The sequence below is a fragment of the Leopardus geoffroyi genome, chromosome A2 (genome assembly GCF_018350155.1).
Source record: "Leopardus geoffroyi isolate Oge1 chromosome A2, O.geoffroyi_Oge1_pat1.0, whole genome shotgun sequence".
Lineage (NCBI taxonomy): Eukaryota > Metazoa > Chordata > Mammalia > Carnivora > Felidae > Leopardus > Leopardus geoffroyi.
In genome coordinates, this window is record NC_059331.1 from 38408038 (window position 1) to 38430877 (window position 22840).

The 22840-nt window shown below is 41.9% G+C and overlaps 1 protein-coding gene across 9 annotated transcripts in view; it reads right to left on the reverse strand.

Annotated features, from left to right (window-relative positions):
• FOXP1 (forkhead box P1) overlaps positions 1-22840 on the reverse strand; it is a 507364-nt gene that overhangs the window by 21735 nt on the left and 462789 nt on the right. For all 9 annotated transcript variants that reach the window (XM_045493547.1, XM_045493545.1, XM_045493544.1 and 6 more), the window contains 2 exons: positions 22485-22572; positions 9605-9688 (listed from right to left, as the gene is read on the reverse strand). In XM_045493547.1, coding sequence (XP_045349503.1) covers positions 9605-9688; positions 22485-22572 — 172 coding nt within the window. The remainder of the gene's footprint in view (positions 1-9604; positions 9689-22484; positions 22573-22840) is intronic.

Consider the following 22840-nt stretch of genomic DNA (forward strand, 5'->3'; position numbering starts at 1 on the left):
GTAGTTGAAAATACCTCTGGCCATGTCCAAAGGATATGGACCCGTGGAAACACAGGTGTTCTCCAAAGACAGTTATAGATGAGTGTTTGCAGAAAGGGGTTATCTAGCCCAGTGAGTCTGACAAGTTCAGGGTCAAAACATTTCTTCAGTCATCAAGAACCGTCTTTGTAGTACTTGTGCTTTTGAACCCTCCTGAGTAGCATGCTGTGCTTGGCAGACCGCACATAGGGAGATGGGAGTTCTGGTAGCACCCGCTGAACCCCAACGTTGCAGAAGCCACCTCTTGGGATACGCTGGGCTAGACCTGAGCTCTCCAAACAGCACTTTTTGCAAAGGGCTGCTGCCAGTGCGGAACTGTTTTTGCCTCATTTTTATTAAAACTAAACTTAAAATATTTATTTATTTTGAGAGAGACGGGGAGAGTGAGCAGGGGAGGGCCATAGAGAGAGGGAGACAGAGAATCCCAAGCGGGCTCTGGGCTGTCAGCGCAGAGCCTGATGTGGGGCTCGAGCTCACAAACCGTGAGATGGTGACCTAAGCCAAAAAAACCAAGAGTCAGACGTGGAACAGACAGAGCCACCCAAGGTGCCCCTAAACTTTTATTTAGATAGCCACACGCAGCCAGTGGCTACCACACTGGCTGGTACAGTGATAGGCTACTTCATAATGTAATTTCAGGGAGCGAGCCATCACAAAGATGTCTGGCCTATTATGACTCCTATTAAAAAGAATGGCACTGATCCAGTAAACCAGCATTTAGTTACATCAGTTGGCAGAGACTAATCTTTGAAAGCTTTATGGGTAATCTTCACTAAACTCTAATAAATGTACGACTGGAATCTGTTAATTAAGAAAAATGACATGCAAAAAGATCAGAAACTAAAAACTTTTCTTCAGATTTCAAATGTTCAGTAATATGATCGAATCTATAGCATCAGGTCAGGAAAAGGGGTTTATTTATTTGAAGGAGTATACAGGAAAATGAAGGAGTACTTACTCCTTCCTTCCATTTAGACTTCACCTTGAAGTGCTTCTCTTAATAACACTGAAGAAAAGGGCTTGTCCCCTTTGCCCACAATTTGTTCTCCCAGAAATGTAAGTCTGGCTATGATAAAGAACTTGGTTATTTTCAACATATTACCATTTACACATAATTGCTATCTCAGATACTTCTAGCCAGCCTCCAATCCAAGAAACCCACGCAAAGTAGGCTTATTTGGTAATGTCTTCTCAAACCACATTTCGCATCATTTAACAACATAAGTATTTCACCATTGCAGATGGACAAGGCATTATTTGTACAAGGTATTAAACATGAGATTCCTCCGGATTCATAAAGAGCCTATGAAAAGTTCAAATTTGTTGAGAAGACTCAACCTACCATCCTCTGGTAATGAAAAAAAGCCATGAGAACACCTCCCGTATGTTTAGGGTGGTTCCATAAAAAAGCACAACGAAATAAAGACGAGTGATGTGAAGAAAAGAAGGATCAAATGTCGTTAGGTAAATATTAATTGAAAAATGTACACATGGTACTGTGAAAGGAATACTGGGTTGCAAGCCTGTACTTGTGCTTGGCTCTGTAACTCCCCTCTTGAAATGCTGACTCTGCTAACGCCAGACCCTTCTCCTGAGGAGAGCAAGCTATGGAGAGGACACTGCCCTTAACCACCCCCCCCCCCCCCCGCAAGCTGGGCCAATGCTGGGAGCTGCTTTTTTATGAGTGCTGGAAACCTGACTTGGTGACACGCATTTGCAGACTAAGTGCTTACAGTTCGGAGGAGCAGCCATGGGATGGAGTGGAGTTGAGAAGCCAAGGGGGAAGGTTGGGGCTGACCTCCTCTTTGCCTTGGGCCTTAATCACTGACCAAGTACAGCAGCAGTGTGTATAAGCATCAGCCCAAGCAACGGGTCAAGGAAATTAGTGCCTCAAAGGCTACTGCTCATAAATATACAGCTTTTAAAATTCAGATGCTGCTGGATGTAAGAATAGCCAAACACCCTGGAAAGTCATGGATACCATTTGTAGAAACCACTGTTGTAAATCACCTGCCGCTGCATGATTTCACTGAGGTCTCATACCATCACCAATAAGTGAGATGTTATTAGTCAACATTTTGCAGGTGAGCAAACTGAGGCTGTTGATCGATGAAGTAACTTGCCTCTATCCTGAACCTGAACCGAAAGTCAGACACACGCTTGTGATGCCAGGCCCAGTTAATGGGAAAAATAAACACTAGCCTGTTTCATTTTTCTGTATGCTTATTTTTGGAAAAGATTCAGTGAATAGCTTTAATCCCCGCCTATAAATGACATTCAATAAATACCACTGAGCCAACAGAAGGCATCTGGAAGAGAAATGACAAAAACAGGGATAGAACATTTAACTGCTGCCCCTGAAGAGCTTACCATCAAATACAGACGCTATTCAAGGGAAAGTGTGCGTAACAACCGTAAAGCGATTCTGAGAGTAATTGTACTTCTTGGCTTTTCTTTTCCATTTAAGAACGGTACCCCTCAACACCGTCACTTTCTTAAACACGCAACGAAAATTAGAAACCCCACGGCCTCGAGAACTGTGCCTGCTCCTGTCCCGTTTGGTGAGGAAGGGCACCAAGTCCACTCCACTCCAAAAACTCAAAACTCAGGTAAACATTCATCAAGTACAAAGCCATCCTCTGGTGCTCATGCAGATCAGACAAGTCACATGGTACTGTGTCATAAAATGTGAAAAGAATCGGACATCTGTGGCTTTTACCACAGGTCTTAACACCTGGCCTGCTTGTACCCAAAAAGCAACAGTGCAAAATAAAATCCCTCCAGGGTGAGCACAACCCACAAAGACATAGGCAGTTGCGTTTTCTGGAGGCTGTTGAGCTCAGGTAGCAAATGGAAATAAACACAAGCCAGAAGAGAGGAGAGAGGGGGCTTACCAGGCTTGACAAATGACACCGTGATTCACACCCACTGCTGGGCTGTCTCTAATAAGCCACAGAGGAAGCAGCCAATCTCAGCTAATTACCAGATAAAAATGTATTGTAAGGGTTCTAATTAGGAGACGCGGACGGAGGTGATCTAATGATTAAATGCTGTATTCGAGTGACCCCACCACCAATGTGAGGTGGTGCAAGATGTCACTGGAATATTTTGTAGAAACAGTAATTTTACTTCGAGGAGGGGAGGCAGTAATATTTGTAATGATGGCTGTGAGGTAAACTAATTAAAAGACAGTTCCTCCAGGAAGAGGGTGGCTGAGAGCAGCTGTGGCCATTCCACAACCAAGTGCCAAGTCTCAATAGAGGAACGGCAGTCAAGTGGAAAATTTCTGCCCGACCTCTGCCCTTGCTATTAATTTGCAGGAAAACTAATGACACATATACATATTCCCACAAAATTGTTCTAATTGCTAATTTGCCAAAGGAGCCCAGATTCCAAATTAAACATGACTGTAGTCTGTGAGGGAAGGAAGAACAAAAAGCTGTAAACTCCAAACAGGGGGTGCTTCGCCTCGTGAAATCATTTGAAGGCTGAACCAACAAGTTAATGAAATGTCAACCTTGTCAACTGCTATAGAAGTTTGTTAACTTTTAAACTTCTGTTTGATGATCACATGCTTGTCTTGAGGAGAAACCATCTTCGGGGAGGAAGGTCACGAGGGAGAGACAAGATGGGGGGGGGGGGGAAAGGATTCAAAACAGGCTCTGTGTTCAAACCAAACCTGCTCTTTTAATTAAGGTCTCTGAAAACAGTGGACACGGACACACACACACACACACACACACACACACACACACACACACACAGAAAGAAAAAGAAAAATTAATTACCATCTTAGAAGAGCAAATCGGGAACGGTGTGGGTTTTGCTATAATCTTGAAATATTCATCTTAATTGTAAACTATTAAATCTTAATATAATCATCAATTAGAAATGAAAGCATATGCGCTTCGTGTTTCTGATCGTAGTTAAGGTTTTAAAAGATTATTTTTTATTTATTTATTTTTTCTGGGGCATGGAGCAGGAAGGGATCCAACTGGGAGGCAGGGAGGGTTTCTTTCCTATTTTTCTTATTGTGTCCATTTTCTATTTCAAAAGAAGTTGCTATGTTTAGAAAAGTTAGTAACTCTCATATTTTCTACATGGCAAGTTTCCGTCATGTGATGACTTGGGCAAAGATAATCGCTTTGAGGGTCTGGCCAGAAGTTAAATTCTTACGTCACTTGAACTAGCTGGAGGGTTTTCTGTTTCAAATGCACGTGGGCTCTCGACCACCGGCTTTCCCCCCAGCTCACTTCCACAAGGACTATCCTGGGAAGCTTACCCATCCTGACTACTAGGACTCTGTCAGCTGCCTGCTACTCTACCGAGCCCTTTTCTCAAAGATTAATCTCGAGTTTTTAAACAGTAACCTCCTCTCTTCTTTTAAAGATGATGAGTCACTCACATTTTTAAAAAATAAACAAACCACTGATGTAAACCCCGGACAGAAACAGACTTGTTGTAAGTATTCCCATAAGAACTCATTTTTATTTTTGTTTGTGCTCTTGCCTCACATGAAAACAGATTCTGAGAACAAAAGGCAGACCTGAAACCCAAACACCAGGGGACCTAGCTGCTTAGTAGAGACTTTGAGGCTCACAGAACTCGTTTTTCTGCTCTTGTTTTACGGTCCTGAGCAGGCTCGAGGCCTGCTTTAAACTGCACAGTGTTTCTAGACGCGAAAGGCTGGTGTTCGGGCCCGCCTTCCTGAGGCCTAAGGGGCGTCCGTGGGGCAGCTAGGACAGGGCACGGGAAGCTTTGGTTTGGTGTCCCAGCTACTGCACTGGGCCAGGCACTGGCAGAGGGCAGTGAACGAGAAAGTGATGGTACAGAGGTGGGGACGGGCAGGGAGGGCTTCATGAAACACAGTATATAAAAATAGCTTGTGTGTGTTGTGCTAGAGAATCTTTTATGGCTGCCTAATATTGTTTCTCTAGCCCTAAAGCAAGGCTGCAAGCAGCCCAAAGGATCAGCCATTTCTTCAGGACTTAAAAGACCCCTTTTTCAAGTGTGTGTGTGTGTGTGTGTGGTGGGGGGGGGGGGGGGGACACTTTGTTTTTATAGCAGCTAAAAACTATTTCATAACAGTCCTAATTGCTATGGTTGGAGGAAAAGAGAATGCATAAAAAGGAAAATGTAATACTGCATTTTGCTTCAAATATCCAAGTTCCTGTAAGTGTTTTATAACATTTTCATAAAGAAGGATCTACTACCTACGCTATAATTACTTGCCCACCAAATCTGAAGGAATGTGGTTTTTCCAGCATCAGGAGTTGTTTTCTGGTGTGCAGGAATACCGTGAAGTAATGTGTCCCTCTTGTGTCCTCAGTATTTTAAAATACGATTTACAGGATTCTCCTGACATTATGAGAGGGAAGTGTTAAAAAAAAAATCCTTAACAACTTAATAAAGTCCTAACACAGATATGCTTCTTTTGTTGTTATTGTTTTGTCCTCTGAGTTACGCTTCCCTCCAAGGAAATAAACAGCTCAGCAAATTCTCCATGGAGCAAGCGTGGAGACACGAACCCCCAAGCAATCCACTCTGGTGTTTACTTTGAGAATGTTACTGAGTCTGGAACGAAAGAATAGCCATCAGTCTCATCAGGGTAGTTTACTACTGTCGGGTTTTTTGCTTCTCTTCACACGGAAAGGAGAAGAATCTTTTACAACTCATGTCAAGAAAGGCTTTTCCCGCCGTGCCTACCCAACTGCTAGAATATACGGCCGCTCTGGGAAACTTTTACATATCCTTTTCCACGCCGGGCCCAGCCTTAATAAAATCAAAAGCTGACAAATAAAATAAATTAAAAAATGGAAAGCCTAGTTTATCTGATGTTGGCTGGCCCTTTGCTTCCTCCACACTGATCCCGTGACATGCCTTCCTCTCCCAGTCGCCTTCCTCACAGACACACACGCCCCTACTCCGAACCCAAGGAAAGAATCGCTGATCGGACTCCTTTCCGTTGCTTCCTTTTGAAGACTCTCTCAATCCCCGATATAGGTGAGCCGTTCTAACGACACGGGGCACAATTCATGCAGTGGGTGTGTGTGGTTGTTAGCTTGTCCCACAAGACTCCAAACACCTCGGTGGCAGGGAGGGGGCTCTATGCTTTTAGCAGCTTACTTCATAAATACTTGTTGATAAAATAGCTGGGCTTTAAGTGCAGGAATTCCCTTTCCAAACATAACAGGCCGTGGGAGCCCTGGGTATAAATTACTAAAGGAGAGCTCTTTTCTGGTCTAAAGGATTTTATGGCAAAGCAGGAAGAGGTGCCACTGAAGGTGTCCGAGGAAAAGGAACGCTGGGCACTCCTCCTCCAGCTCACCTATGCACGTCCCAGTGTGGGATGAGCTTAGAGCCAGGTCTAAACACTCGAGACTGTCCAGAGGTGAGCATATCCTCCAACTACCCACAGGGGAAGACGGGTTCCGCAACAGGGTCCGGGGAACGTGTCTGAGCGGAGGTAAGAACAATCCAAGAAGGTTGTGGCAGTTTCTCTGATGCAGTGCAACAGCGACCAGTTGGATGACGGGATACAACAAATGACATGTACCACCCAAATGGCATTCAGTGAAAAGCAACGTTTACAGCAAAGCATTCTATCACTTAGTGACTAAGAATTTTAAAATAAACATGCAGTTCCTTTTAAACAGAAACGGAAAAAAGAAAAAAAAAAAAACTTCATCAACTTACTGGCAAGGCTGTAACATGAAAGTCCCCATCTATGGTTAGATCTGAATCCTGACGACTGCTTATTTCAAATCAAAGATTCTAGAAGGATACACGGTGCATTCTATTATTTAAGGTGGAATAAATTAATTGCAGGGAAAAGGAATATTTTGCACCTGAGAATCGATCATCAGATAGCTCTGTATCCCTCAAGTTGAAAGAACCAAGGGTTTGCGAAACGCCTGTGCCTCCCCCGCCCCTTTTTGGCAAGGAAGTGAGAAATCTATGCAGAACACTACACGTCTACCTTTTATAATTAATTTCCCAATGCCTCACCTATACGTATTTTAATAATTCCTGATTTATAAGATGGTATCTGTAATAAAATTTTCTATTTTCCAATAAATGAAAAGAAGGCAGGTTCACTCCAGCAACAGAGTGTCACGCAATATCTGCTTGTCAGGCACCAATTTTTACTTCTTACATGTAAGTTAAAGGATAAGGAATTTATAATGCTGCCTGTGAAGGGAACCACTTTTCATACACAAATGTGATCTTTTTTTTTTCAAAGGGTAATACAACAGTACATTTACATAAACTAATCCAAACAATCTATGTATTTGACAATGGCAAACCTCACACAGACGGCCTATTGTTGGTTTACATCTTGGAGTTCTTTATATTGGCTTGTAGCGCTGCTCTAGCTGTCAAAGGTTTGACTTGGACACTAAATAAATGGTTATAGAAGTGCTGTGCAGCGATATTGGACTTCTTTGCAAAAGAAAACCTGCTGTGTATGAATTCAAAAGCTATTAATTTTTCAGTCAAAAATATTCGTGCCTATTTCTTTTAATAAAGAAATACTGTGCTGAACTACTAAGAGATAATGTTGACTAGTGGTAGAGAATTTTCAATAGAACAGTTAAAAATAAATTTAGTAGGAGGTCCCCTTCAAAGTTACAATTTTCTAGAATGTAAAACATTTTTTTTTTTTTTTTAAATACTAATCAAGACAAACCTTCCTCCCCAGTGCATTTCCCCCACGACTGCTTTTCCCTGTTTACTGGCTGCTTCACACTGGTCTTCATGGAGATTCCCAAGGGTCCTTTTGTGGCCTATGCAGGCTTACCTGGATGGATGGCCCTCTCTGCCAACACCCTGCCCCAGCACTCACGGAGCGTCCCATGAGGTTTCACAAATCCTTCTCCACTTTCATCCCTCCTCCTCCCAAAGAGCCCCATGATACAAAATGAGTCCCTCCCAGAGTCCGGAGGCCAAACAGTATTCTATCATTGCTTTGAATCCATGGAGGAAGTAAGAGATAATCCCATTCTCTCCCCTATTACTAGCTTTAAAGACCCATACCCCTCATCCTGGGGAAAAAGCCATTCCAAACAGAAGCCACCTGAAGACTTTATGAGGGTTCCAAAGGCTATCGATTCCCTTAGCAGTTGGCTGTGCCCACTGGAAAACCCCATGAAGTCATTTCCGGGTCTTACCAACTTCCTAAACTGGGCTCCTATGATTACAAGAAGGGGCTGATGAAGTCAACACAAATGGCACAACTGACTACTCATCCCATTATACCCAATGGCCTTGGTTTTTTTGTTTCCCTTTCTTTTTGGTAGCCTACACATTCAGTCCTACGGCCATTTAGTGCAAAACACACGGAAACTAAGGGCTCTCTCCTAGTAAAAATGGATGCACAAAGTGTTTAATGATTTTATGTCCTATATCTCAGTAATGTGTTCTGTTTCAGACATTAATTTTGTCTGCCAACTGCATCTTGGCAGGCTACCGTATTTGCTGGGTTAATAGTCTGACTCCGTTTTATTTCTATCATCATAAATCATACATATATGGGTGTATGTTTGCTTTATTTATAGAAAAAAATCAGTCAAAACAGATAAACCAATACTTTGCCATTACGCTGCATCATTGCATATTGATTAAAATTGCTGGTACTAACTATAGATTGTCAACGCTCAATTAATTTTCACACAGTGACTCCAAGCAAAATCAAATAAAGGCAGTGTACCTTTAAATTTTACAAATCTTAAAAATCAAGAAGCAAAGCACTCTCTCCATTTTGAATAATCAGTAGAAGCTACTAAGGAGATTTTTAGAAATATAAGTATATGAGAAATACAACTGTTAAAGAGATCAATTTATAGCAAGGAATGAGGCCCAAGACAGGATTTGGGGTTTAGAAACCATCCTTCTGCTTAGATATTAACTGTCTGTGCTCGGATGGCACTCTTCAAGGTTAAGGAAAAGGAAACAAGGCAAGAAGTAGGAGATTCCTAAAAGTTAAACGTAATTTCAACATACCATGTTGGAACTCCTAACTGCAAAAGAGTAATATTCACTTCTAACTCTCTAATAACCATTAGATGCCCTCCACAATTTTAGCTTCCAGCTATTCCAACAGGGTGCTTCCTATTTCTTATGTCTTTCCTCTGTGACCGTTAGACTGCACTGGCCCTCACTCCCTTTCTCATACCCGCAGTCTCTTGGCTAATGCAGGCTGAAATGCCCTTTTCTTCTGACTCCATGGTCTGGCTGTCTTCTTTCTGGGTTCACACCATTTAGAAAGACCTTTCCCCCTCCCGGCGACCTATCATATTTTCATACCCTGGTACAGCATCAATCATCTGTCCCGAAGAGCTAGTTGTTGGGCCTCGTGGCCAAAGACCGATTCTGAATCATCCTCTACGTTGTGAAATGCCCTGCACACCACCCCCTTTATAGAAGGTAACCGGAAACACTCCACTGACTTATGTCCTTCAATACTAACAGCTGCCAGAGTAGGTTTTCCTGCCCCCTAGGCTTAGGGGTGAGGAAGCAGCAAAGAAACAGTGTGAAGTTTCCCCTGGTGTAGCTCGGTACTTACGGGCTGAGGGGCGGCTTTGGGTTCTGTTGACTTCACGTGCAGATGGGTCATCATGGCTTGCAGGCGCTCTTTGTCTTTTGCAAGCTAGTAGGAAGAAAGTGCTCTGTTATTTCTTTGAATACAGATGCATTACTATTTTAACATCCAAAATGATACATATTCCAAATTAAACTATAGCACCATTGCACATGACAAAATCTTTCTCATTGCTTAATCGTTTTGAAATCTACACAACCATTGCCAAACTCGAAGTAACTGGAGGTGTCAGTGTGAGATTTCTCAACACAAGATGCATTAGCTTTTAACTGGGAAGTTCTAGACCTGCTGGCACCAAGGAGTCCCATGTAACACAGACAGCTAAAAGACAAAAACGTGAATCATGCCTATTAACCAATCTTATTCATGAGGAAGCCAAAGGAAAATGAGCTAGGTAGCTAAAACTCATAAATTCATCTTTTGTGCTTGTGGAAAAGCTCCCAGACACATGGGGACATTTATGCAAAATTAACTTCACCTTTCTTAACAGGCAGGCATGGATTAGCACAGTGCTGCAAAGCAGTGTTAGCCGGGCAAGCACAGGGCTACAGGAGATGACGAGTTCTTATGGTCAAGGGCATGGAGAACAAGCTTCATCATTCATTTCCTCAGTATGTGAGCACCTACTATGTGTTAGTCCTATCTGAGCAAAAATTTAAGTCTTCTCATTGTACAGATAATTACCTTCTGACAGCACCCAAGTTTTTCATCAAATGTACATTGGAGGCACTCAAATACTATTCACTGGATGCTACTTTCTTTATACATGCCTCCAACCATTTTAACATGGTGATAGTTTTGATCATTTAAGACACCTGGGCAAAGGGGACATAAAATAATTGATTCTAGATAGTTTTGCCACCAGCATTCTGGCCGCACACCTGATCGTCCAGAAGACAACTTTACCATAAAGGATAAAATCGTAGCAAATAAGAGAGGGATGGTGAAGAAGGGCATAAGGGAACACACATAAAATGAGTCACAAAATGAAAGGGATTCTCCTGTGAACTAAAAAAAAAAATATTTGGGACGCATTCAGAAGATACAGTGGAGATGGTGGCAACAACAGCACAAATAATGGATTTTCTTTTGTGGATTCTACCTCGGCATTTCACCTAGCTTCAAACTCTTTTCTTCGCAGTATCACGGTTTTTTGTTGCTTTGATTCACTCTCGTTAAAATTTCTTCCTTCATTAGAAGAGGCAAGGGTTTCCAAATACTAGAATATATGTTTGTAACTGAGCTCCGTGCTATGTTGTGAAAGCCTTCTACGCTGTTCTCTGTGCTCGGCCTACTGTCACATGTCCAGTGACAGATGTTCCCAAGTTCTATGGGAAACGGGGGCTGAAAACTCCGTGCCATGGTACACCCCAGCATGAGGGTTAAGATTTACATTTGTACATTATATAAATGTAAAAATGGAAATACTTTGTCAGTGGAGAAATGAAACCAAAGTGTCAAACCAAACTGTCAACCAGTTACTTTTTTTTTTTTTTTTTAATCTCTTATGGCAAAATTGCTTTAGGACAATTAGTTCTGTGGTAAAAATCGCTGCAGCAAAGAGGTCTACGGCAAAGATGCTCTGGGCAAAAATACCAGACATGATAATAATTACCTCTGTAAAGTAAGTGGGAAATATAGTTCCAAAAGATAAAGGTATAGTTAAGAGAAGGGCTGTGGAATTTTGGGGAAATGTAGACGCAACGAATGAGTGAGTGACAGAGAGAGAGAGAGTGGGGGGGGGGGGTGAGAAAACAAGCACGAGAGAAGGGTTGTAGAGAGAGTCTTACTTAGAACAGCACTTTTATAGACCACTTATCCAAAATAATGCCTTTGAACTAGGAAGGGACTCATTTCTTCTATGTCACATAATTAACCTTAAATCTTTGAAATACCAATTTTGGGGAGTTCCTGGCTGGATCACTTGGTAGAGCATGTGACTCTTGATCTTGGAGTTGTAAGTTTGAGCCCCATGGTGCGTACAGAGATTATTTAAAGATAAACTCTTGAAAAAGAAAAAAAAGAAACCCCATTTTTTGGTAAGCTGAATTATTCCAAAATTCAAGTCAAATAAGACATTTTGTAAATAAAGGTGTTTTCTAAGAGAGAGGGGTGTTTCAGCATTTGGGCAAAGGCAGAGAGAGGGAAGGGAAAAGGTACAAAAGCAAGAGAAAAAGCTTTCGGCGTATCTTAACTGGATGACTCAGTCTCAAGCCATATCACATTTGATTTTTTTTTTCCTTTTTATTCCCTTGTGGTGCAGGGAGGAATAAATTAAGAAGAAGGAAAAAGCCTTACAGTGTTAGCATTTATCTTTCCACAAACAGGAAATGAAAATGATACCATATTAGGAGCCACTTTATGTTATTCACCCTCTGTTCTTTAGTAAGTTATTGAACAGCCAAACTCAAAGATGCTCTGAACACATAATGCTAAAGGAATTTAGTTTTCCAAAGTGGCTCAGTTAGGACAATTAAATGTTAGCAATGGCATTTTTCTACAGTTATTTGTGTGTTTTTTTAAATGTGTTCTAAGTTTTTAGATGTTAGAACCAAAATATTCTTAGATTTTTAAAAAATGTTTTGTCTCAAGAGTTACCATGGGGCAAGAAGGAATGAAGGCATATATATATATATACATATATATATATATATATATATGTATATATATACATACATACATACATACACACTTCGTTTTAAAAACAAGTAGTCTGCCATACTGAACATTAAGAATGAAAAGGTGAGAGGTGATATTTACTTAAGAGTCTGATGAATATTAACTGTGACTTAATTTGGAGGTAAGCATTGTCGATGTAGCAATTACCAAGACCAAGTAGAAGGAAATCCAAATTCCCAGCATCAAAAGGAATCCACACGTCTGTATTCCATCCAAATGTCTACCGTGCTGACCTTCTACTGCTCAAACGTAGTAACACCATGTCACAAACACATACCTAGAGTTTATACACACAGCCACATCCATAACCCTGGAGGTCACTGCCATGGGAGACATTTTCTCACTTTTCCATGAGAGTATCACTTAGAATTCATTGTCCATTGTCCATTACCCAGGTTCCTTATTTTGCCTTAAACTCAAGTCTACCATCCTAGCTCTGCTTTATTATAAAAGGTGGTTACGAGGTTATAGAAAAAAGGGCAAAAATCCAAGTTTCTGTTTTTATCTGATTATTAGTACAAACTAGCATATAATACATTCTTGGATGGGTTTTGGCTTTTTACTGTATCAGTTGCAGCTCTAACTCTAACACAAATCCTTTTTAACAATTAAAGAAAAAAAAAAACCCTGCCAAATTCACTTTTCATTCTTTAAGGCAAAAAAGCTAATCATTCACACCTATTGAAACCACATCCTCTCTCTACAGGGGCTGTCTTGCATTTTTAATACACCGGCCCTTCAAAAAGCCTTCAGATTCTTTATTACTTTTTATGCCATCATTCCATGAGTTCAGTATCCCCATCAATTTTCATGGCATCCTTTCATTATTATAATATGACAATACAAACATTTAATATTGCCAAGTATATATTCCAGCATTCCCTCATAAACTGAATCCCATGAAAAGCAAAGAGAAGGAGGATGAGAAATTTACTCCAAAGGTCAACTAAAAATTTGGCTGGCAAATTAAAACAATTTTTTGATGTTGTACTATCAGAAGAGAATTACTCTCTAGGAGTTTTCCTGGTGGACACAGGAGGGGTATCTGGTTTAAGAGGAATGTCAATGCGCCACACATTGAGGGGACCTGCTTGTGCAATGCTTATTCGCAGGTTGCCCCCCAACTTTGTAGAGAGACAGCACGGTGAAAATGGATGAAGGATGTGGGTACTATAATCAGACTAGGCTGGATTCAAATTCTGGCTCTGCGACTCTGAGCACATTATGTAACCTTTTTTAAAGTATTTAGTTTCTTCTTCTAAATATGGAATAATAATCTCTGAACTCTGAAGGGTTGTTTTGAGGATTAGATAAGGGCTTGCACATAACAAGCTTAGCATAGAGCCTTAGTGCTTCACGAATATTCGAAAATACCTAACTTTTCTTTAAAGGAAAGTTAAGTCATTCTAGCCTATTTAGACTTCCACTGCTTGAGCCCATGCTTGGAACCTGGGCCAGCGTAACTCGAGTTCTCCAGAGTCTGAAGCTGGCCTCAACGCGGGGAGAATTTTGAGGTTTTGAAGAATGGAACGAAAGTGTAGGAAAGATGAAGCCCATTGCTTCTGGATTGATTTCCTTAGTTCTCACTGTATCTTTCCCTCATCCTAAGCAAACGCTTCTTCTCCCCTTGGCTGATACAGGTCATCCCCTCTTCTATTAGCCATGGCCCCAAATTAGGTTTTAGACAGTCCTGGCTGTGAAAGACTGGAACGCGTGTACTGCTCCAGACACACTGATAACCGCCGAAGGCTAGGAGCGCCATTCAACATCTTCAAAGATAAAAATAAGGAGATTAAACTCATTCTTTTAGCAGAGAAAAGGGAACACGATTTTAGGTTCATTTAACATTACCACTTTATATGTTGTCTGGAGGACTAATCATTTTAAGCCCAATTTGGTGGTCCTCACTCGTGAGAAACAAAATCTGAAATAAATGAAGGATTCTGGATGTGTAAAAATGCCGGAACTACCAAAGGACGGATGAGAAGAAGGGACCAAGTCCCTCACTGGATTTCAAAGAAGCAAAGACTGTTGTGGCTATTTCAAGTCCTCTCGTCCTACTCCTGCATTTTACAGTTAGGGAAACTTAGGCTCAAAGGGTGAACCTACCCAAGATCATGGAGCTGAGAAGGGGGCAGAAATAAGACTAGAATCCCAGTCATATGATGCCTAGTCGGACCTTCCCATTCTGGTGTGACTGTCAAAAGCACCTGGGATGCTAAATGAAAACACAGATCTCTGCCACTCTTCCCACCCCCTTGGCTGAACAACCACTGCAGAACCCCCAAGGGAGGGTGAGGCAAGGAGTTTCAGCAGGCACTCAACTAACTGATGAGCAGGGAAGTCGAGATTATTCCCATACAATGATGATCCCCAATTTAATTGACCGGGGTCTCACGTAAACTTGCTAAGCCAAACACACCAAGCAAGGGGATGTGGGAGTAAGTTTTCATAAGGACCCCACACATATGAGTTTGATGCAGGAGGTCTGGGAGAAAGGGCTCTCTTCCACAGTCTGGGTATGCCTTAACAGCAGCAGGTTAGTTTTATACACAATGACGATCCAAACAGAACTGAGCGAGACAGTGCGCATCCAGTCTCACGGGTCTTGAAAGTACGTATGATCAAAAGAAGACAAACGAGAAAACAAAAACAAAAACAAATGAAACGGCGATGTGGAAGGAGAAGAAATCAAATTCTTCTGCCTGAGTATTTACCAAATAGTTATTTTCGACCCACTTTATCAAACTGCGGTCATTCACATGCCTTCAAAACTCAGCACCAGTGAGAACTTGTAAATGATTTCTTTAACACAACTGCAGCTCTCAGGTGGTAGGCAACCTATGGTTCATTTCACCCCAATGGAAGAATTTCCCTACTTTTATTGTACTCTGTCACCATCTTAACATTCCTTACGTGTTATTATTAAAGACTCTCTTGACATTTAAAGCAGACGCACACTAATACTCAAGTCATAGTCTAGGAATTCTAATGCTCCCAGAGTTAAGCAGGATTTTAAATTATGAAAAATAAGTGTCTTGGTTTTCAAAGGGGGACGTGGAAGTGAGAAACCCAGAGACTCTCTCTTCTTTTTCTTGGCTCCAGTCACAAAGCAGGGACAATATGCTGCTATGATGCCATTATGACTTCTTCCCCACAGGCTCTGAGCTTACTTAGGGAGAGTCATGAGGCTCTGTGAGGCCACTGCTGTGAAGAACTCTTCGGAGTATTGCCTTGAATGGTGTTAGAAAGGTCCAAAGGGGGGGACACATCACAGATAATATATTTGCAAAAGTCCAGGAAGCTAGTGTGCTTACAAACAGCACCGCTAATGGTACAGTAATCACATGCAAAGTCTCTGCGGTAACTGATTTGTGTTAGGCTTAATGTCTCCCTCTGCTATTGAAACTCGCACACTTTTCTCCCTGCTGACGTTTTCTTGGAGCTTACAGTTGCTGGGGTAGATGATTTACAAAACTTCCAAGTGATCCCTGTGTCACTGAGTTTCAGTCTTGCCCAAATGCCATGGATTGCTGAGGAGGGAGCTTCAAGAGGCGGAGAAAAGGCATGCTCTCACAAAGCCAAGTTTTAAAACCAGTGATCTGCAACGCCTGGGTGTAGGCACAGAACCTCAATGGGCCACGATGACCCTGCACGAAAAGTGCAAGGCAGCAGTGCCATAAAAGGAGGCACAGGCTACACAGGCTGGGCTAGAATCCCGGGCGTTGCCCATTATTTGCCATTGGCTTTGAACAAATTAATGAGATCTTCTAAACTCCAGTTTCTTCATCGGTAAAAGGCGAGAGCACAGGGAAATTATTTCTTTGACCCCGAAGAGCCAATAATTGTTAAGGTAATTACTGATTTGGTAATACCTTTTCAAAGGACAAGAAATGGCAGAAGTAATGGGACAGGACTCATGCTCATTAGATGTACGATGTGTAGTGATTTCCAAATGTTCTAATTTTCCTTAAAAAAAAAAAAAAACCAACTTTTAGCATTGAGGAAATGGGGTAGTATCCACTCACAGGGGAGTTGTGAGGATTTAATGAAATTAGGGGTATGAAGTCCCTAGGACAGTGCCTTGGCATATAGTGGGAACTCAAGAAATACCCTTTCAAAGGGTTTCCCAGGTTCTTTGTAAATTAAAAGCAGAACACGAGGCATGGTACAGATCACTTCCAAATCCAATGGATTCAAAGAAGCAATCATTCCATTTTGCCAGGAACGTTCCCAGTTGTGAAACTGGAAATCCTAAGTCCCAGGCAAGCAAACCGTGATGGCTGGTCACTCTACTTCTGGAGGAACAGAGAGATGAATTTAGGAACGAACACAGATTCTTCCACTCTCCTCCCTGACGTTACAATCAAAGCGAGTCCTTAAACGGCTCTCTTGGCCTGCGATGTACTTGCCGCTGTCCCTTCCCGCGTGCCCTCCACAATGCTCCTGTGCTTCCTCTTATAAACTCTGCCCGGTGTGGAGTCAGAGACGTGCTACTCTTCCTGGCCTGCTCGGCTGCACTTCACAGGAAGGAAGAGGCTGTCTTGCTCCTCTGCATCCCGTGCACAGAATACAATAGATAGTTGATAACTGGTGACCGAATGGAATCAAATTATTAAGGAAGAAAGGTCCCACCCCTCCACCACCACCTGCTGCCAGGACCAGGCTGATCATCCCCACTGGTTTGGATGGCTCCTTTTCCCCGTGGGGGCTTTTGACATTCACTTTAAAGGGTCTACAGGCTGAGGGATTGGAGGAAGCCTGTCTTGAGACCCGTCCCCTGACACAGGGTGAGCTGCAGACAGGAGCAAACACTGCATTTCCAAGGCTCCTTTTCTCTTTCATTCAAAACCCACCTTTGTACACCAGAGAGGACGTGCTGACAAATGAGCAAAGGTCACATGATCATCACAACTAATATGTGTGGCCAGAAAAACAGATCTGCACCATGAACGCCTCAGCTTTCTAAGGGAAATCCATCAGAAGACTTTTTCTTGTCCGTTAAATCAGATGCTTTTTCCCTTTCCCAAGATGGAATTCCTATCTAGCCACTAAGATAACCTTCTGTGCCATCTCATTCACAGCTTAATGGTTGAGACGATTCCTATGCATCTCCTGCCTGAGTGAGCCCAGGTAGCCAGATGAATATTTAAATCCCTAAACCTGTCTGGTCAATGGCTGGTGCTCAACTATCAAGGAAGCCTCAGGTCCCTCTTTACAGTCCTGCCCGTGGCATATGGGTGGGCAATTCCTCACCTCAACATTACTTCCAGACCCTGTGTCTATGCTCCCGTGTTCTGTGTGCACATTCATGACCTATGTAAGACCACGCACACCGATTATGGGAACACGTTCCATCTGCAGTTCTAACCTATCCCCTTGTCTGCAGAGCATCAAGAAGAGTGTGTCAAAAGAAAGCATCTAACAGATAAAATCTTAAAAGACACGCCCTCGCCTCAAAAAGCCATGTCCTTCACCCGCATGATTGATGTTAGGTGCCTATGTGTGGTTACCAATTCTCTACAATGTTGGGCTCCGAGGTATACACGGGGTTAATCACCATCTAGCCCACTGCTAAAATTCAAAAATTTCAACTGACTTTGTAATAATGAAATGTGGTGAGAAATATTCAGAAAGGCCTACAACGCCCACTAAGATGTCTTTTTGACCCCTCTCCCCTCTGAGACCAGTAACAGAGTGTAACATGCGAACTGAATTAACTAGACATTCTCGGTTGTCAAGCTCCACATAACGGGCCCACCGCCAGGAAAACACGTATTCTATACGTTTTGGTAACTTCCCACAAAAATAAAAGCAATACAAATGTGTCTCACACACAATGCTGATGGGATGGGTGTAAGTCAGACTTCATTGCCCGTCACCTTGATTTCTGCCTGGTTGCCTTAACTCTCAACATTGGAATTGTAAAGGCTTTTCAGGTGATTCAAGTAGAGTGTTGTACAGACAGCACCAAGAAAGGAAACGTCTGTAGCCACGATCCCCTGAGACTAACGATAGTTATAAAAAAAATTTTTTTTTTCATCTAATTCTTTAGGAGAAGTTGATTTCAGCTAACAAACTGGGCCTTTGGTTTTGGGTCAGAGTTATGGTTTCTGGGGTTTAGCTCCAGGGGGCTAAAAATGGACAGCACTCAAGTGGCTTTCATTAGCTTTGGTCGTGTCTGGTGCTGGCTGACGGTGCCCTCCAGAACTCTCCTGTGGGATCCTTGCACAGCGATGCTCTAGGGTAGACATGATGAACCTCCACTGATCTATGATGTAAGAACCAACGTGAGCTTATTGGGCTTGTTTTTCTAATGGAGGTACACGTGTGACTCCTCTTCCAGATGTAAACACCACAGTAATTCTCTCTAAGTACTGCTGTGCAAAGTCCTTGCAGGTCTGGGTAGTAGGGGCTGTAGACCTGCTCCTCCTACAGTATAGGGAACACCTGTGGGTAATTGTTCAAACCTCTATTACTCTTTCCTGAGGTGCTAAGTGGTACAAATGTTTTTCAAATTCAAGTTAATAAATGATAATTCTATAATATACTTGGATACTTGGAGGTTCAGGTATTTCCTGGTTTGGAAAATTCCTTCTTTAAGGCAAATGCAAGTAGTCAAGAAGTTGGTCATGTACAGGGCACCCCCTCTAGATGGGGTGATTCGTTAGCGTGCTGTTGACAGAATAGGGAGACGATGCCAACAGGAAATAAGAGGGAAAGGCCGTTTGAGCAAAAGGACACCTCTTCAACATATTCTTGCTGCTGCAGGGACCTGGTTTCCCCAATACCTCAGTCCCAGTGGACACGCAACTGTTCATTACGTCAATTAAAAAGTACATTCCAGACATGGGCACATGAAACGGCAAACGTGACAGCACAAACACAGACACGCTGGACACGAGAGTAATAGGAAGCCCACAATGAGTGTAGCTACTGAGTATAACTGTCTCCTTGTCCCCAACTGTCCCGCATTCCAGCTTTATCTCAGGGCGAGGGGTCTTTAACTGCTAAACCTATTAACATTGTCTTGTATATTTCATCTGCTTGAATAATAACTAATCTATTCCGGTTCGTCCCCTCTCTAGCACCGAAACTCTCTTCTGAGCATGTTTCTGGTATTTTCAAGAATCCATCAGCATCAGCTAGCTCTACCCAAGGAGTGGACGTTGCCACTGGCAAATTACTTATTTACAGTCTGTTTTTCCTCTAAAATGTAAAAACCAGGAGGGCAGCCTTACTTTGTCCAGTGTTGTACCCTTTACTGGCTTCAGCAACGTTTCTGCCGTGTTCTGCCAACGTTTCTGCCACCCAGGCTCTGGATAATGTTTGCCAAATGAATTGGTAGATGAGCGGATAAATGAATGAACATCCATCAGCCTTGTTACCATGATCCCCAAGACTGACAAGTACCTGTTATATGAAGCTGCTGCTGGGCAAACTGGACCAGTGTGGTGACTAGAATGGTTTTATACACTAAGGCAAAGAAGGAACATGTAACAAGGGGTTAGCCGGCCTTTAGGTAGCCGAGACCCTAAGGGAACAAGTTGTAAATAATATGATGCAAATTGTTTTTTTTTTTTTTTTTTTTTAATCCTCCTGAGCGGGGATTGTTTGGTATACTTCTGTGCGAATCAGCCGGACAGTAATTATTTTCAGCTCTGCAGGCCACAGGACTCTGTTGCACCTATACAAATGTTCTGCTGTGGTGCAAAAGCACCCAGAGATAACTCGTCAACGAACAAGTGTTCCAGTACAATCTTACGTATGGACACTGAAATCTGAATTTCACATAATTTATTCTTCTTTGGATCCCTCCCTCCCAGCTATTCAAAATGTAAAAACCTCTCTTAGCTCTGGGGATTTGGCTCACGATCTGTGGTTTGCCAACTGTGGCTCTTGACAAGCACCAGGCTATCACTCTAACGAATCCCTCAACCTGTGAAGAAACCAAACCCTTCAGAAAGACCCTGTCTCTTCCTCCATTAGAGCAAACTCTGAAGCAAAAATATTACAAGGACTATCACAGGTAACTACCACATAGTAACTTCTGGCCACATGATCTTCTTTGGTTCCTATCACAAGTTGAAAACCCTGCCTTTGATTGGATTTAGGGCTGAAGGATGAAGGGAAATCTATGAACAAATGAAATCCACAAATAATCAAAGAATCCTCTTAAAAGGTCTATAATACCGCCAGGCCACACCCACCAAAAAACAACAAGAAAGCTGCCAGGAGATAACCACTTGACTTACTGATGGTCTAACTCCTTTCCTTCTCTTGCCAACTCTGGGGGAGAGTGAGGAATAATGAATAAAGTAGATCATCAGTTTCGGAGTAATGAACAATGGCCCCACAGTCAAATCTGGACTCTGGAACAGTTACTGGGGCAAACCGTGACACTCGGTCGAACACTTTATTCTAGCTGAACATTAAGAATTTAAGTTTATCCACTGAATAAATGCAGGAACTTGTTATCACTTCATAACCACCACTACGTAAAGATTTAGGTAGCAATAGCCATATGGTTTGTTCTGTTGAAACCAATTTTTAAAGGGCTTATCACACATCAATAAGAAGTGAACTTTGGTGGGGAGATAAATAACACTATTGTTTTGCTTCTGAATAAGCGTGCTAAATTTAAAGATGTTTCCAAAGAGTTATGTAAAAATTTGGGGATTTTATGACGTGCCCTTAGCCTGTATGAATATCCCACTGTTCTAGTAAGTTCTTATCTTGTAGTGTGAATGGAAAAATATTAACTAGCTAAAGAAAATAACTTTTGAGACAATCTTACTTAAAAAATGTAATTTGTCATATAAGATGATAACTAATTTAAAAAAATCCTCTCTATCCTGAAAAGTCACAACAAAAAGTTTAAGTGTGTTTTGGCTGATTTTTCTCTGCAACTATTTGAAGCTGTAAATGACTTAACTCAGTAAAATTCCAAATGTAATTATCTTCTGTACTTAGCCTAGGGCTCTCCATATATCTCGGCATTGCTGTCTTGCATACAAAATAGGCTTTTCGATGGCTGGTAACAATATAATGTACAACATTGTTTTAATTTCCCCTAGTCGGCTAGCCTCTTGCCTACACTAAGCCAGCCAGAGGAAGAAGCCACAGTGGGTCATCAAGCACTCAAAAGCATTTTGGAACTCGGTTGCATAAATGGGGTTTGCAGGGTCAGGCTTTTGCAATTGTACATTTTAATAATCTCCATTTCTGACCCAATTTTTACTTTTAGAAACTAATTTTCTATTAATTATACCAAGAAGGGAATTATTGTTAAAATATGGTGGTCCGTCAACCAGTGACATCAAAAGTGGAACCCACATTTAAAAATGGCCCCCATCCCTCACAACTGTGATCCCCAGGAAAATCTGCAGACGTTTATTTTCTATAGTCACAAAATACATTCAACATGGCCCAACAAACTGCCAAAAATAAGATTATATATATGTGTGTGTGTGTGTGATATGTATACATTATATATGAGATATATATATATAAAGTATAACATTATACATACATTATATATATATATATATATATATATATATATATATATATATGCCTGTATGCATGTGTGTGCATATTTAAAATATTTAAATTGTGTGCACTGACAGGAGGAATAAATCCACATGCAGCTTCTACCTTAACCTCAGACAGCATGCTCACGTGCATGCATGCGTGCGTACTGGCCCAGTCTTGCTGATGCTCCCATGTGCCTTCCATCCCCATCCATTGTCTCTCAGTCTCTCTCCCTGGCTCGGCTGCCTAGCTCCAGGTTAGGGATCATGGCAAGTTAGGGGGCTTACATTAACAACAAGCAACTGAAGTTTTTAACTTAGAGCGTTTCCCACTTGCAGGAGAAGACAAAAGGGAGGGGAAGCGAGAGAGAAATGGAAAGCTAACAGAGGTAGTGGGGAGTTCGCGGCATACACAGAGATGCACAGGACTTTGAAACATCTGAGCGGCAGTTCCAAAGAAGGAACTGAAGGTGAACGTTCCCGAAGAGTGAAAAAGAAAAGGAAAGAAAGGACAACAACAGGTTTTGGACCTTCCATTCAATAATGAGTACACAGGAACTCATTTCAGAACACTACAGAAATTTGGAATTTGAGGAATACTGAGGTAATATTAAAAATAAATTTGGTTTTACCTGTAGCTCTAATTGCTGTACAACCTGCATTTGTACTCTACATTGAGCTGTACTTCTATCGTCCAGCGCATGCTCACTGTTGAGATGTCTGCAACAATACATAGAAAATCATTAAGTGAAATGGAGAAACAAAAAGGAAAATATAAGTTACCAGGATGTTTAAGCAAAAACTAGGCAGTGGGTCTAGTTCACAGGGGACAGTCGTTTTGTGAATGGCCTGCCCTTTGCCATCCCCACCACTGAACACTGGCATCCCACGTAATTTAGTACACCATTAGCACCAAAATAAAAGTCTCCCAGGAAGAAGTTCTGCAGGGAATCTCCAGATAACCATTTACACGTAAATAGAAGGCAAT